This window comes from Pyrus communis, chromosome 10, assembly GCF_041283825.1.
Source record: "Pyrus communis isolate YQ-2024b chromosome 10, ASM4128382v1, whole genome shotgun sequence".
Lineage (NCBI taxonomy): Eukaryota > Viridiplantae > Streptophyta > Magnoliopsida > Rosales > Rosaceae > Pyrus > Pyrus communis.
The window spans coordinates 31657795-31675410 of record NC_142574.1 but is presented as its reverse complement, the minus strand read 5'-3'; the positions used below and the strand labels follow the sequence as shown (position 1 = coordinate 31675410).

The following is a 17616-nucleotide window of genomic DNA, read 5'->3' as shown; positions in this document are numbered from 1 at the left end:
TCATGATGGGTGACCCACTGGGAAGTTGCTCGTGAGTTCCCAAAAACAAAACCGTGAGGGAATGGTAAGCCCAAAGCGGACAATATCGTGCTACGGTGGTGGAGTCGACCCGGAAAGTGATCCGCCCCTGGCCGGGATGTGATAATTTGGTATCAGAGCCTAACCCTGGCCGCGTGTGTGCCGACGAGGACGTCGGACCCCTAAGGGGGGTGGATTGTGACATCCCACATCGCCCAGGGGGGTGATCCTTAAGTGTATATTCACATCTCTACCTAGCACGAGGCCTTTTGGGAGCTCACTGGCTTCGGGTTCCGTAGGAACTCCGAAGTTAAGCGAGAAGGGAGCTAGAGCAATCCCATGATGGGTGACCCACTGGGAAGTTGCTCGTGAGTTCCCAAAAACAAAACCGTGAGGGAATGGTAAGCCCAAAGCGGACAATATCATGCTACGGTGGTGGAGTCGACCCGGGAAGTGATCCGCCCCGGGCCGGGATGTGATATAACACAATAAAAAATTATAAAATTTTTTGAATGCATGGAAACCAAATATTAAAAATTATGAGAAGCCCTACTGTCTTCCACCTTGCCTTTGGTTATTTTATTTTTTGGTTTTGCTCTGCTTTTTGCAAAGCCACACAACAGCACTGGAAACAATGATTAGGTTAGTATGTGTTCAAGTTGCTTTATCTTTTCCTCCATTACCATTTAAATGTGATACTAAATCCTATCTAAATATGTTCTGTTCTATTCCTCTTTGTTCAGGTTGCTTTATCAATGACAACAAGGGCTGAAGACACCTTTCACTACTCTGATCAAGAATGTTTACCGTGTTTTGTTTATCTATTTTAAATCATGTTTAACAACCTGTACATATCTTTCTTTGCCTAAAACTCAACAATATTTTTTGCGTCCCCATACAATAGCATCTCCTCATTTTTTGTATGCAAAAGCTGGAACACAGTATACTAGATGGAGTTATTAGAAGAAATTCAATTATTATAATGTATGTTTTTTGTATCTTTATACCAGGAATTTCTATTTTTCCTCCTGGTCCAGAAATACATACAACTGCTACAATATAATGGATAACTATAATTTGTATCTTTATATTATCTAAATTTAACCTTTTCCAGTTAACGTTTTTCCAAATTCATTGTTATTATTGTTGTTCCTATTTTGTAACCGAAATTTTTTTCATTTTTAACACCTTATCTTAACTTCAAACCTGCGGCAACGCGCGGGTATTAAGCACTAGTACATGCTATGTTTGTGGATATAGAGTTATTGTTGGAGAAATAGAGAACAAAAAGCAAAGTCAATTAGTGGGAAAACAAGTAGATGAGTTTCATTTTTTTTTATTTTTTATATATATAAAAAAGAAATTGTTATTAACTCTCCAAAAATCTCATTCTACACTCCTCACAAGTATATTTTCTTTCTAATTATAGAAAGTTTGGAGTGCAAAATAAGTTTTTTGGAGTGCTAATAACAATTTCCTAAAAATATACTTACGAAGAGGTAAAAGACACCAACTTCATCATTGATAACATTGAAACTTAAAATCTCTCACCTACGAGTGAAAAAGAATACCATTAGACTGGTATTAAGTGACATATTTAAGTTTTGTCTTATATGTCAATTAAATTATTGTTGCACCCCTAACTTATTAGGTGTTTTTTTCATTTAATGTAAAGTGTTAATAGGGGTATCTGCTGAAACATGACATCTGTTCACAAACATCTGTAGCAATAGATAAAATGAACTACATTAAGACAAAATACATGCTAAGAGGAGAAAATTTCCAGAAAAAAAAAAGAAAAAAGATTTGAATCTTATGGATCGTCACATCTTAGTCATTTATCGTGCATTATGAGGTCATAAATCATTTGACTTTTTTTTTTATTTAAAATTAAACACAAATAGTACCTGACAAAAATTGACCGCACGATATTCATTGAACGACTAGGATATGAAGATCCCTAAGATTCACAAAAAATGAATCCGAAGAGGATCCTCTACCTCGTTGAATTTAAATTTTTATATTTCTCATCGGTTTATTTATAATAATTAAAAAATAATATATACATACACACACATATATATATATATATATATATATATATATATATATAGTATTTCCTTTTTCTTTGTGGTTGGCCTACAAAAAAAAATTCCGCATGAATTAAGCATTCGGCCTAATTTCCCTTCAAGGGTTTGAGTATTACTTCCAATAGGTGCCAAAACACAAATTCCACATATAATGACAAAAAGTTGAGAGGTACGCCTTAGAAAAAGTCCAATGACATCTAAAAGCTTATAGAGTCACATACAAACTTAAAAGACAGACTCTCTCTCTCTTTTTTTTTTTTTTTTTTTTCGGTAAACACAAAGGCTCTTTCATTGTTCATATGGGATTGGTCTATTTCTTGATTTAATACTAGATAATGACCACCAACCATTTGTCTAGTAATACTAGTCTACTTAATTGGTTGAAGGAAAGCTCAAGTATGTATATTTATTGTGAGCTTGAAGCCTAATTAGTCACAAGAAAGAAGATCATCTATATATGAATTGTTTCCTAATTTTTCTCCTTTAAATATTCAGGGAAGGCTATTGAATGGGCAACTTATAGCCGTGAAAAGGCTCGCTAAGAATTCTGCACAAGGCGATCGTGAATTTAAGAATGAGGTCATGCTACTTGCGCAGCTTCAACACCGGAATTTAGTAAGGCTCCTAGGATTTTGCTTAAAAGCAGAAGAAAGACTCCTCATCTACGAATATGTGCCCAACTCAAGTCTTGATCACTTCATTTTTGGTATAATTCTTTATTTCAAATTTGGTACAATCCATAGTAACGTCTTACAAATAAAAACATATATATCATTCTAATTAAATAATATTAGGCCCCAACAATCATATGCACTTGGATTGGGAAACACGGTACAAGATCATAGGAGGCATTGCTCGAGGGATTCTTTACCTTCACGAAGATTCTCGCGTTCGAATTATTCACCGTGATCTCAAAGCTGGCAACATTTTGTTAGATGAAGATATGAACCCCAAAGTTGCTGATTTTGGTATGGCAAGATTGTTTGTTATCGATCAAACTCAAGGGTATACAAAAGCAATTGTGGGAACCTAGTAAGTATTGTAATAACATGGCAAGCTAACTTAATTACACCTTAGTTTTCTGCTTTGTTTACAATAGAATTCAAAAGAAATTATTATAAAAGAGGAAAAACTTAAAATCTTAAATTGGAATATAATCATGCAGTGGATAGATGGCTCCTGAGTATGTATTTCATGGGAACTTATCTGTCAAAACGGATGTCTTCAGTTTCGGCGTCTTGGTTCTTGAAATTGTTAGTGGTAAAAAGATTGGTCGTTTTCGATATGGTGAGAATGAAGAGGGCCTTTTAAGCTATGTGAGTATGAGTATAATCAAGTTGGTGGATTCCCTCTACAAGGCGTAGTGTTGAAATTTATTTATTGAGGATATTTATGTACTTTTACAGGCCTGGAGAAATTGGAGGGAGGATACAATTTCAAATGTCATAGATCCCATGTTGACAACGAGTTCAAGAATTGAAACGATGAGATGCATCCACATTGGTTTACTTTGTGTACAAGAAAATGCTGTTGACAGACCGACATCAGCTTCAGTTGTATCCATGCTTAATAGTGAATCTGTCACACTTTCGGCACCCTCAAAACCTGCATTTCATATGCAAAAGAACGGTGAATCGAACATATCGGGGATGACAGAGTCTGATGAATCCAAAAACCTTCCCATCTATGTGTCGAAAAATGAGCCTTCAAATATTACCGAACCATATCCTCGCTAGTTTTGAACCATAGGTTTACATACTTTTTACTTATTTTGTAGCACAAGTCATATTTTTGTATCTCGCTTCTTCTTGGTGTGTTTATGTTTAGTAAAACTGCTTCTAAAGGAGCATAGTTATGCCTGTTTATCTCCATGGGGGAGTTATCTGTCTATTGACTATTGATCTCTGCTTTCAAACTGAATCAAGTTACTGGATGAATAAAACTGGAATTACGATTCATTTTCAGATATACCATCATTTAAAGACGCCGTACGGTACAGGCAGACAAGGAAAAGTCATGCTATTTTAGGGGGTGTATTCAATTGAGAATTTAAGAAATTTTAATTGATTTATAAATCCATGGATTTTTATGGAGTTTAATTGATTTGTAAAGATTCAATATAAAATTTTGATTCAATTACCTCGAAATTTCATGGGGAGATGTGAGATTTATGAATGCTTAAAATACACTACGAAATCTCTCTAATTCCCTCTAATTCCTCAACTTTCTCAAATTCTTTAAAATCAATTTCTGATTAAAACACCTGGAATGTTATAAACTTCTTTAAAATCCTAATTGAATACATCTTAAATTTAAGAGAATCACTTAAAATCCTGGTTAAATACCCTTAGTGTCACATCCCGACTCGGGCTCCACCACATCCCGGGCCTAGCTCTACCGTAGCACGATATTGTGCTCTTTGGGCTCTGACCACGTCCTCACGATTTTGTTTCTAGGAATTCACACGAGAACTTCCCAGTGGGTCACCCATCCTGGGATTGTTCTCGCACAAACTCGCTTAATTTTGGAGTTCCGATAGAATCCGAAGCCAATGAGTTCTCAAAAGGCCTCGTGCTAAAGGAGGTGGACATGTACATATAAGGCATAGATGATCCACTCTCCTGGACGATATGGGATCTAATACTTAGATTCATTAAAAAAAATTAAAATCCTTTAAAATCCCAATTGAATACACCCTTTTAGTTTCGAATGATAACTTTTAGGCCAATTCGCACTATAAAAAGTCAACATACCAAATTAATTAAGGACAAAAAGAAGAGAAACTGATTGCAAAACTCTTTATTTTATTTCATAGACACGAAAGAGAGATCACTACAAAATTGTCAAGAAGGTTACCCCATGGAACAAACTATATATTAATTGGCAAGACCTTAATTCCTAAGGATTTACACTGTCTTTATAAACATCTAATTCTGAAACAAACTAGAGAGCAATCTTTTAAGCGCTGATAACAAATCATTATGACAATAATTTCTCTAATCGAGAAATTCTAAAGAGACCCTCAAATGTGAAACTGTTCATGAATTATCTGCCACTTGACAGTTTAACATCAATTCTCGTGTCAATATTATAAAATATTTTGCCAAAAATATGAGATAGGAGTGAGTCTATGGAGAGTCCTACTTTTGAGAGTCCCATAAGCATTTCTCTAATCATAATATATATCTTAGGTAATTAATAAGTTGTGGCTAGCTAGACCATCATTTGTTAGTTTTGAACCAAATTTTCATCTTTTCCTTGACGGTGAGTGATAGAGATGCAACTTGGGTTGGGCCAATTCGAACCTGCCAATGTTCAATCCAACTTTATATCCGAACAAGTGGGTTTTTTTATAGTTATAATACACCTAAACCCAACTCAATTTCATCCTGTTCATTGATTGGTTGAGTTGGGTTGATCATTTGCCCGTCTATCCCCAACCTAACTAACCAAATCCAATTCAACCAGATTGTAACTCATATCAATTAATGCTCATACTACACCCACGTGAGCCAAGTCCAAAAACCAACGCCCTTTCTAATATTTTTTTAATAAATTACCTCTTATAATTACTTAAGTTTATAAGGAATAAAAGGCTTTGATTAGTCAGTCATATTCATAGCCTCTAAATCCTAAAGCTTTATAGTAGATTGAATTATGAAATTAAAGTTAGTTAGCTTTTGATACTACTTGATTTAATTTTTTTAGAAATTCTTGGAAACTAAGTTGTTACAAGATTAAATTTAAAAAGGTTGGGCAATCCGAACCAAACCCAATTAAACCCGAGCCCAAATGAACCCGAATGAAACCCAACCCAAACCTGAACCCGAATTGTAAAAGTTGGGTTAAGATTGGGTTGATCTTCCGACCCGTTTAAGTTGTACCCCTAATAGGTGATATCATATCAATATTGAAATATTCGGACATTTAGTTGGCGATTCTCCATAGAAACCTATATATTTCATCCTTGAATTTGTGACCACAAACTAGGAGAAGAAGGTTCAATCCAGACCCACAAAAAAACAAACCTTTGCCAAGAGGCGTGAAGACTAAATAAATATGAAGATGTAATTATTGAAAGTTTGAGGAAAAAAACAAGCAAGAACAAAGTTTGGCTGATGAAAGCTCCACCTAAAAAAACCTTCATTTCCACACGACTCAACACTCCTGTCCATTAATGTTGACATCTCAATCAAGACTTACTTGAAGAAGTAGAAGATGATACAAGTAATGATACAACTAAATGGTAAGTGTAGCATTATTTTTTTTCAAGTACGAATGTCAACAAAATTATCATAAGATATCTTATATGGCATTTTTTTACTTTGCGTAAGCTTCTTGCATTTAAGGTACGACATTTCAAATATTTTTTTTGGCACTCGGAAATCACTTTTACCTTGTTCTTAATTTTGTGATGGGCTGACATATATACAAAGCGGTGCCAAATATGTTATACCACTATAAATATTTTTTTAATATCTTGTAACTCATATGATGGAAAAAATAGACACAAAGTTGTGTAGTTCTTGTCCTCCGAAATACGTCTCCTAATTTTCTTGTTCTTTGTGGGTGGCCCACGACTGCATATTGCGCATATTTAGCAGCCTGATCAGTCAATTGGCCTAATTTTCCAAGAGATTTTTTAAGTATCGTGTAGTGAAGCGATAGTTATCCAATGAATTATCGTTACCTATGTATATTTATCTATACTTTTTCTTCCACGACATGTGGGTTGATAATTATATGGACGGTGCAATCAATGCTAGCTACTCCTTTTCAAGTGTAGATTATTTGGTACGTTTCAAACGGGGGATTTTTTTCTATCAATCCACTCACCCACATCTAACATAATTATATTGGGTGGGTGGATGGATAGAAAAAATCGTGTAGTGAAGCAATAGTCATCCAAAGAATATCGTTACCCCAACCGCGTTACTTCGGACTAGAGCAGGAGAAATGGATTGCCCTAGATCATTGCTTTTCTTCATTCTTCCTAGTATCTTCAACCTTCTAGCTCCCACCATGGCCCAATTCGACAATCGCACCTGCACTAGCGCAGCTGAATACTGCTGGATATGTTCTGATACTGCAGGCTGTAAGACATATTCTGAAATCACAACAACAAGACATTAGGATCACGAATAAATCAAATCAATAAAAATAAACCAATCAAACAATTAAAGGGAAATAAACTTATCTTCCGAAGTGGAGGAAGAAGAAGAAGACATGACTGCTAGGGTTTCATAAGGAGTCTTCTACACTCAAGCAGCCGAGAGTCCTTGCTATCAAATAGGGTTTTAGCACGAAAGAAGGATAATTACTGTGAGTGCAGAGATCTCCCTATATATATCCGTACTCCCTTGATATCAGGCCTATTAACTGATACCTTAGATATTCCAAACTGATTAGGGTTTCGGTATAGTCCTCATAGGTATTGAACTCTTGTCAAGTCTTGATAAGGTTACTTGAATATAATTGCATGTTATTAGGACTCTTAATCTTAGCCAAGTAGGATCAGAATTTCCTCAACATGATAACTCATACACTGAGCTATCAGTTTGTCGAGAACAAGAACTCATTCTTCTTGACACTCACATCTTACATTCTCCCACTTGAGTGTCCAAGAAGAATGATATTACTTAGGCTAAGACTAAGGTGATCACAAGTCCCCGAAAGCTGCAATTAAACCTTTAACAACCTGTCACTTATAGCTTCGAATATTGAATCATAAATGCATTATGTAATCTCTTCTACATGTGCACTTTATGATTACAAGTACCTACACCATAAGCACTGTGTTGTTTGACAGAATTCAAAAGTTTCAGGTTGATAAACAAAATTCAACTCCTGAACTGAGCCTTATGCAAGCATGGCTCACATTTTCTGTCAATTAAAACATATTGATAAGAGAAGATGCAAATACAATATATTGTTACAAAATTACTCTCTTATCAAGATTTATGAATAAAATTTTACGATTAAACCATTTTCCAATAACACTTCAATTCAATAATACAAAAGCAATTTTAAACTCCCACCGATTAAAAGAGTAAAAAAATCTCATAAATGCACATACCTCTTAAAAGCTCCCACTGATCAAGCATTAATCAAGGATTTAAAAGTATTGAGAATTCAACATCAACTACTAATTTTTCTGACTATATCTCTATGTCAGATATTGCAAGGAAGTGTGACACACCCCGTCCCGAGGGAGGGCATGCTGGCCGTCACGTGAGAGTGACGTAACCATTTGCACAGTTCGGAAGCTTTAAAATATACAACTTCTAAAATGAAACACCCGAAGGTGAGTCATTATTTGGTCCATTCTGTCAGAACACCGTTGAATTTCCTCGTAGTCACCTCACCTTTGCAATTCTTGAACCTGGAGGGGCGCAAAACAAAGTTGAGTGGGTCAGCAAAACAAACTTATTCAAACACTTCTTTTCTCTTTTGAATATACTAACCCTTCGCCGTAAAACAAATATAGTTTCCCAGAAAATAACATATATACGTATGTATAGATATGCCAGTCATGCTCAAAGATATATCAATCATGCTTGAGAATATGCCACAACAGAATCTCATAATCAAATGTAAATGCTCAAGTGTAAATCACATCAATAACATATAATCTGGCAGCCGGGAGTCACCTAACGTGACATGTACGGCTGCAGATAGAGCTCCAATCTCAACTCAATATCTGAATCTGCACACGAGTCGGAACCACCTAACGTGGTCTGTACGACAGGACTGGGTGTAATATATACGCTCTAGTGCTACGATCACGTGAAGACTGTGCGAATAATCGCGGGTCACCTACGAGTCGGAACCACCTAATGTGGTCTGCACGACAAGGCTTGCACCTAACTTGGATCCAAGGCGAGCGTGTGGTGCGGGTGAACATCACGTGAAGGACTCTGCCCCTCTCTGGGCGGGAGCACTAACACCGGGGGTGCAGATTATGAGCTCTCTAAGCATCTCAAACTACTACTGAATACAAACATGAATACCACTTACCTGGCACTTACCTGGGCCTCCTCATCACCATGCAACAGTATGCATAATTATGGTAATGCACATATTAAAATATGATGCATATATGACAGGATATTTAATTCGTATTTCTTTTAAAATACGTTTTCTGGGAAATACGTCAAGCATACGTATATATATATATATACTGAAAAGTAACTGCCCACTCACTGATCACATCGACGTCTGGTAGGTCCCTGAGCCTCCCCTAGATTGGTTACATTCTTCTTCTGTATAATTTTCACCTATACAAACAGTGACCAACTTGACGTTATTTAACGCACATACACCAAACATTCGTCCATAACATTCGTCCATAACTGCCCACGCGCGCGTCTTCTTCCTCGCGTCGCCGGACTGGTTTCGCCGGCGGTGGGTGTTTTGCCGGAATTTCTGGGTAAACTGCAAAGTGTCATAACTTCTTCATTTCTTAACCATTTTCGACGTACTATATATCAAAATGAAGGTATTGACGAGACGAACACATCCATACCTGCCTTGACCCCTAACTCGTCGTGGATTCGCCGGAAAACCCCTCGAAAGCTCCGGCCAACTTTGAACCAAGCTTTCCCGACGTCCAAACTTCTCCAACGAAGTACTCCGAGGCTCCTTAGGACCTCACTAAGACATCTACAAGCTTCAAAAGTCCAAAAAAACGCTAGTTTAAGTTTGCATGAACAGTACCTAAATCGGATTACCTCGAATCGACATGAAAACGAAGGATTTCTCACCTGAAAATGGTATGGTTGCACTCGTACGAGCTTCATGAGTTCGATGGTGTCCTTAGTTTCTTCGATCCATCAAGGTTTGGGTGATGTGTGTGTTGTCCGTACGTTTTCTGAAGGAAGAAGAAGAATGATGGAGGACTCAGGGAGAGAGAGAGAGAATGACAGAAAAGAGACAGAGGGAGAGGAAAACACGGGAGAGTGAGACGGGGTGTATGAGTGTGTGTGTGGTCCTACAACACCACACAACACAAAACTACACGTAAAGTAACGAACTAGGGGTAAAATTGTAATTTCAAATGTACGTTTCGATATTTCCGGGACGGGATGTCACAAAGTGAGTGGCTAAAAAGATATACAAAATCATATGATCAGTTTTATTCATCTAAAATTTGACAGAAACAGAAAACTTTAACGGAATGTTTTCTGATTGCAACAAAAACATATAATTCTAGAATCATCTTTGGACAGAATCTGATTATATTAGGTTTTCACAGCTAAAACATAAAATACAAGGGCAAACGTATATAGTTTCAACACTTTTGAGCAGATGAAGTATATACAATCTTGTCAATTCCATGTTTAACCGTTCATTGATTTATAGTTGGACTGAATAAGAAAACACTTTTGAGCAGATTAATTATCCATCAATAACATATAAATCACAAGTCCAATTTCTTGAACAACATACAAGAATTAATAAGCAAAACACTTTTGAGCAGAATGTACTCATTAACCCTTCTTGAATTTCCTACAATATGAGTTGCATATATAACAAATAAAATATAAACAATGTACGTTTTATCTACCAAAACTATGACCATTAAAAGCATGCAAAATTTATGAGTGTGAAGCCCATAATAAATTCTTTCTCCCACTTGGGCAAACACTCAAAATTGCAAGATTAAACACTAGAGAAAGTGGTTTTCATATAACAAAATATAGGCTAGTTGAATCAATAAAGATAGTGTAGGCTCTACCAAAATTTCTGAATTAATCATAATTTAAATAAAACCAATTTACAATCTTTAATATGCTCAAAACACGAAAATTTCTTAAATAAATTAAAGGTTCATTTCATTAGATAAATAACCGTTAATATGCCCAAAACATTAAAATTTCTTAAACAAATTTGTTGTGTCACAAAATAGTTGGTTTGGACATAATAAACCAATCTATATGTATCAAAATTAGGCTTATATAAGGAATAATATCTCAACATTATTAATCGATCTAAAAGTGACAAGTGATTAGATAAACCAATGGCTACAAAATGTATTTTAGTGTATGAGAGAAGACTCACATATGTGTTAAAGCTTAGGTCATAAATAAAAATGAAACCTAATAAGAGAATCCAAACTCAAAATTTATGTTCTAATTCTAAAACAAAGTCGATTAAAGTAAACACATAGATATCTCAACAACATCAAAATTTCAACAATAATTTTAATCCAATTTAGAACTTACAGAAAATTAAGGCAAAAGATTGACAAATTTACCTACTCATTCTTAATTCTGCAAGATTCATCATGGAAGTAGTCGAGTTGTGGAGGATCGAACAAACTCCAAATTGCATGATTGTTACACCTTTGGGCAGAAACTAATCATGCAAAGAAAATACCTGCATAGCTAGCCAAAACATAAAATACACAAAATACATATAGCTTCAACAGCTTTGGCCAGATGAAAATATGTTAGAAGTACTTTATGATTTGCTATAATACTAATTTATAATTGGTGAGTGATTTCCTGAAATTCCCATTGGGACAAAAGTATTCACCTTATAAATTAGAATTCTGATTTTTTTTTCAAAATAATCTTTTTGAGCAGTATTAAATAACCGTTTTGTTGGATATTCAATGTTTCTCAAAAGATTAAGATTAAATCAGACACAAGAGTATGTCGCTATTAACATTGAACAATAGAGTTCTCAAAGGAGGAAGCATGATTATTCAGTTATTCGATAGAGACCAAAATGATCAATTAGTAAACTAATATCACTTTCCATTTTTTTTTTTTTTTGTCTCAAAAGACAATGATCATCGTAATCATAATTGATGACCAAACAAAATATTGGTTTGCGCAAAATAAACCAATACATTCTTTTCAACCAAATTTAATCAGTGTTGCTTAATAAAAATCATTAGTATTGAGAATTTGCACAAGATAAGAACAAATAGGATCAATTAAACATGTCAAATAGTTGATATCATTAGATGCCCACAAATCACTGAAAAAAATATTTCAAAACATATGTAGTTTTCGAAATTCAAAAAACTAAGCAATACTACTTTAGTTTGCAAATTCACTCAAAATCAATTCTCGTTAGATTGCCATGGAAATTTTTAGGCATGCACTAGACATATATGGCTATTATTTCATAAAATTTCATGATTTTTAAAACTTTTAAGTGAGCCAAAATATGAATTCGAAAAGAGAGGTGCAGAAAATGCAGAAAATGTTCAGTACAGACCTGAGATTACAAATTCACCAAATATTCATTGTTCATCCGATATGAATGAAAATTTTCAGACATAAGGTAAACATACAAATCTGTTAATTCCCAAAATTTCATAATTTTTGAGAGATTAAAAGTGTACTAAAAGAAAATTAGAAATGGGATGTGCCGCAGAAACGCCAAAAATTCTGCCGTACATACCGGAGACTAAATAATTCACCAAAAATTCAATTTGTCTCCAATATCCATGAGAATTTCCAGAAATGAAGTGTACATATATATTTACTGTCACCAAAAATTCCATAATTTTTTTTTTTTTTTTGCAATCTTAAAAGTGGGCTAAAAATAAAATCGAAATGGAATATGCTGCAGAAACTGCATAAATTCTGCAGTACAGTCTCTAGATTAAAATTTACCAATGATTTATTTTCAAACCAATACTCGTGAAAATTTCCAGATTTGAAATAAATATCTCAATGTATATCATACTAAAATTTCATGAATTTATCAATTACATAAATATATCAAAATAATATTACAAACACAGTATTCTGCAGAAGTCTGCAGAATTCCAGCAACATGGTATCACACTTAAAAATTTACCATAAATCCATTTCTTGTCCCAAAAACGTGGAAAAATACCAGCATCTACAATCCATTAAATATTACGACATGATCGAATTTCATAATATTTGGAGTTATGGAAGTCTATCAAGCCCAGATTATTGACATGAATGGGTTTCCTTTTAATGAGACTTTAATGGCGTCATACCCCTATAATATCATAGTTTGAAAAGACTATAATTTAGCATGATTAATTTTGACAAAAGTTTAGGCAAGAAATAATTCACACCACAATTGAATCAATTTATTAAAAAATTGAAAACCCCAATACGAACCGACTGAAAGCAATTCATAATAATGTAATTAACCACACATCAAAATTATTACAGCAAGCAATCCTTCATAATACAATAATTTGTTTATATATACGTAAGTTGCCAAATAGTTTCACCATTATCAGTTCATCATAAAACAAACAAATTGGGAATGCCTTTTAGAACATATTAATTAACAATGCTAAATCCAAATTTTAAATCATGAAAGCATGAAATCCAATACAATATTCATCCAGAAAACTCACACCTGCAAGGATTAGTTTAATAATTTGATAGAATCGTAACAGAGAACAGCCCAAAATATAAGCAAATTAAAAAAAAAATTATTTATTTATTTTAAAAGGCTAGATTTTGCAACACAATAAGCGGAAGTGTAAATTCTCAACTCAATCAATTTTGAGATGGAGAAATAAGGGTTGATTGCCCAGAATCAACATCATCTTTATCTAATTCTCAATTTTGTTGGAACCAAAAGCTTAATTTTAACTCAACCAAATTAGGTATATTAAATTGCACGATTTCATACCTTTCCGGAGAGAATTCTTACCGAATAACACCGAATAGATCCAAAAGGCCGCTATTGAGGAGTTTTGCAAGAGAGCCAAAGACTTCACACGCAAGAGAGAAGACCCCGTACTGTTTCAACGCCCTATCTCACCTTTTTTTTTTTTAAATAATGATAATGAAATAGAATTATCGCAACTAAATCGATAATAAGAGGATTCTATCATAAATCCAAATATCATCCAACATTAGGTTTGGTCAAACGCCATCAAAACCTGCACTTAGTTTACAAAATTTCATGCAATTCAAAAAGAAACCATGTCATATTGCAATTCGAAAAGAAGTTTTCTTTTAACGGTGAAGTACTAGAACAATAGTGACTTTGATTATATATATATATATACTTTTATTTTTCCGTAAAATATAAACATAATAAATTTACGAAAATTTAATTGATACAGAATTCAGAATTGCGGAAGCATGTGAACTGATTTCATAGGATAGAATGATAGAAATTAGCCAACCAAAACAATATTCTGTAATCTAACACCTTACTTTTAATCCGAACCCTAAGCTTGTTGTGTGGCTCTGATACCACATGTAAGACATATTCTGAAATCACAACAACAAGACATTAGGATCACGAATAAATCAAATCAATAAAAATAAACCAATCAAACAATTAAAGGGAAATAAACTTATCTTCCGAAGTGGAGGAAGAAGAAGAAGACATGACTGCTAGGGTTTCATAAGGAGTCTTCTACACTCAAGCAGCCGAGAGTCCTTGCTATCAAATAGGGTTTTAGCACGAAAGAAGGATAATTACTGTGAGTGCAGAGACCTCCCTATATATATCCATACTCCCTTGATATCAGGCCTATTAACTGATACCTTAGATATTCCAAACTGATTAGGGTTTCGGTATAGTCCTCATAGGTATTGAACTCTTGTCAAGTCTTGATAAGGTTACTTGAATATAATTGCATGTTATTAGGACTCTTAATCTTAGCCAAATAGGATCAGAATTTCCTCAACATGATAACTCATACACTGAGCTATCAGTTTGTCGAGAACAAGAACTCATTCTTCTTGACACTCACATCTTACACAGGCAACTACACACCAAGTGACATGTACCAATCCAACCTCAAGAGGCTCTTCTCTTCCTTCTCCTCAGACACCCTCCGCTCTGGGTTCTACAATTCTACAGCGGGACAAGACTCCAACAAAGTCAATGTCATTGCATTATGCAGAGGAGACCTTGCACTTGACGATTGTCGCACTTGCGTCAACGAGTCCAGTCACATTCTCTTGCATAATTGTTCAAATCATAAGGAAGCAATCCTATGGGGAGAGCGTTGTATGGTTCGATACTCGTACAACGTAATATTTGGTATTGAGCAAAAGGACCCAACTAAGTTTTTGCCTAGCCCAAATTTTGCTGAAAACGGTCAACAGTTTGAGGTGGTGCTTAACCCTTTGTTGGGTATTTTAAGTGAGAAAGCTGCATCAGGGGATTCTCTTAAAAAAATTGCGGCCGGACATGCAACCGTCCCGGATGCCGAAACAATATATGCATTTGTCCAGTGCACTCCAGATATAAACCAGCAAAACTGCACCAATTGCCTCAAAGATTCCGTCTCAATAATTCCGGGATGTTGCGGTGGAAAAAAAGGAGGAAGAGTTCTTAAACCCAGCTGTGACTTAAGGTATGAGGACGGTATTTTCTTCGATCCTTCCGCTGCTTGGCCAATAAATATTTCAAATCCATCAGCACCAGCAGGTCCAGCACCAACACCCAAAGAAGGTATGCTAGTATTTCAGCTCCCCTGCATATACTTAAACGCAATCAATGGCTCACAATTATGTGGTGTGATTCTTAATAAAACTACACTTGTGATTCACAATATTTCAGAAGCAAAGAAGAGTAATACAAGAGAAATTGTCATCATCATCACTGTGGTTTTGGTTGCCATCGCTATTATCATAAGCAGCATATGTATTTTCTTAAGAATGAGGAAACGAAGAGTAAAATTACTTGAAGTTGAAGGTAATAAGTTCAACAAGTTTTATTGTCACACTCTGATCTTTAAAATGCATTTATCTCATCTAATGTTTGGAAACATTTGTATTTTCAGTTCGCGAGAATTCAGATGAAGTTAGTTTGGTGGAGTCGTTGCAATATGAATTCGAAACTATAAAATCTGCAACAGATGACTTTTCTGATGCTAATAAGCTTGGACGAGGTGGATTTGGAGCTGTTTACAAGGTAACAAAACAAATAAATTCCACAAGAAAAAGATGACATTTAACAATTGTTTCCTTACTACTCCTTTTCTTCTTCTTTTTTCTGTCAAACATTCAGGGAAGGCTATTGAATGGGCAACTTATAGCCGTGAAAAGGCTGGATAATAATTCTGAACAAGGCGATCGTGAATTTAAGAACGAGGTCGAGTTACTTGCTCAGCTTCAACACCGGAATCTAGTAAGGCTCCTTGGATTTTGCTTGAAAGCAGATGAAAGACTCCTCATTTACGAATACGTAGCTAACGCAAGCCTGGATCACTTCATTTTTGGTATATTTGCTCTAGCCCTTTGTTGGTGTGTGTGTGTGTATTGTAGTAATTTCTTATTGATGAAAAGATATCACATTTCATTCTAACGAAACAATATTTATTAGACCCCAAAAATCATGTGCGGTTGGATTGGGAAACACGTTACAAGATCATACGAGGCATTGCTCGAGGGATCCTTTACCTTCATGAAGATTCTCAGGTCCGAATTATTCATCGTGATCTCAAAGCAAGCAACATTTTGTTAGATGAAGATATGAACCCCAAAATTGCCGATTTTGGTATGGCCAGATTGTTTGTTATCGATCAAACTCAAGGAGATACAAAGACAATTGTGGGAACCTAGTAAGTACTGTAATAACATTGTAAGCTATCTTACACTTAATTTAGTTTTGTGTTTGATTTAAAAATTTTGAAGTTTCCATTACAAAAGAAGAAACCTACATTCTTATAACCGGAACATAATCTTGCAGTGGATATATGGCTCCAGAGTACGCAATTCATGGGCGTTTCTCAGTCAAAACTGATGTCTTCAGTTTTGGTGTGTTAGTTCTTGAAATTATTAGTGGTAAAAAGATCGGAAGTTTTCGATATGGTGAAAATGAAGAGGACCTTTTAAGCTATGTGAGTATTAGTATAATCTAGTTGGTTATTCCTCTTTTGCTTGCCAAAGAAAAATTAACTAGTGGTAAAAATTTTCCTTTTAACTATGTTGATGAAGGCCGGCCTGGAGAAATTGGAAGGAGGAAACACCTCAAAATATCATAGATCCTACGTTGACGACAAGTTCAAGAATTGAAACAATGAGAAGCATCCACATTGGTTTACTTTGTGTGCAACAAAATGTGGTTGACAGACCGATGGTGGCGTCAGTTGTATCCATGTTTAATAGTCATTCTCTCATACTTTCAGTGCCCTCACGACCTGCATTTTATTTGCAAGATGACAGTGGATCAGACATATTGTTGGCAGGATTGACAAATTCTGATGAATCGAAAACTAGCTCCGTCTATGTGACGCAAAATGAGCCTTCAAATATTACTGAACCATATCCTCGCTAGTGATGACTGATGTGTTTTTTGGGAACATATATACTGAGTTTTTTTTTTTGTTATTTTTGTAGCACAAGTCATTTTCTTGTATTCTTGCTTCAAGTTGGTGAGTTTATTCTTGTAACTTATATTTATAGAAAACTTTTACAGTGAAACTAGCGGATGTCTGTTCCCTCTCCCAATCATTATTTGTTTTCTGAATTAGTCATAGAAAAGAGAAAATCACGTTGAATATGTCAACAAAAATTATGAGAGCCTTTCAGGG

At 35.1% G+C, this 17616-nt stretch overlaps 1 protein-coding gene, 1 long non-coding RNA gene and 1 pseudogene across 3 annotated transcripts; 2 read left to right on the top strand and 1 right to left on the bottom strand.

The window, feature by feature from the left end:
* Positions 1 to 2599: 2599 nt before the first annotated feature.
* LOC148693906 (cysteine-rich receptor-like protein kinase 29) lies at positions 2600 to 4055 on the top strand (annotated as a pseudogene). Its single transcript, XR_015952118.1, has 4 exons — positions 2600 to 2814; positions 2903 to 3140; positions 3274 to 3424; positions 3515 to 4055. The product of XR_015952118.1 is annotated as a cysteine-rich receptor-like protein kinase 29 (transcript).
* A 2849-nt stretch (positions 4056 to 6904) lies between these two features.
* On the top strand, positions 6905 to 17506 carry LOC137728593 (cysteine-rich receptor-like protein kinase 26). The gene is made up of 8 exons (XM_088677492.1): positions 6905 to 7200; positions 14838 to 15533; positions 15642 to 15776; positions 15865 to 15995; positions 16092 to 16302; positions 16407 to 16644; positions 16773 to 16924; positions 17026 to 17506. Exons 1-8 carry the CDS (start codon positions 7065 to 7067, stop codon positions 17358 to 17360), a joined length of 2034 nt encoding a protein of 677 aa, XP_088533618.1. The 5' UTR covers positions 6905 to 7064; the 3' UTR covers positions 17361 to 17506.
* LOC148693905 (uncharacterized) lies at positions 9448 to 11718 on the bottom strand. The gene is made up of 4 exons (XR_015952121.1): positions 11365 to 11718; positions 9872 to 9978; positions 9634 to 9777; positions 9448 to 9542 (listed from the first exon to the last, which is right to left on the bottom strand). It is a non-coding gene; the product is annotated as an uncharacterized LOC148693905 (long non-coding RNA).
* Positions 17507 to 17616: the final 110 nt, after the last annotated feature.

What these genes read in the sequence shown, in the direction of transcription:
- LOC137728593 (XM_088677492.1), top strand. Translation starts at nt 7,065, where the DNA reads ATGGATTGCCCTAGATCATTGCTTTTCTTCATTCTTCCTAGTATCTTC. An exon ending in GATATGTTCTGATACTGCAG is followed by an intron (nt 7,201 to 14,837) that starts GCTGTAAGACAT and finishes CATCTTACACAG; the next exon opens with GCAACTACACACCAAGTGAC. An exon ending in AGAGGACCTTTTAAGCTATG is followed by an intron (nt 16,925 to 17,025) that starts TGAGTATTAGTA and finishes GATGAAGGCCGG; the next exon opens with CCTGGAGAAATTGGAAGGAG.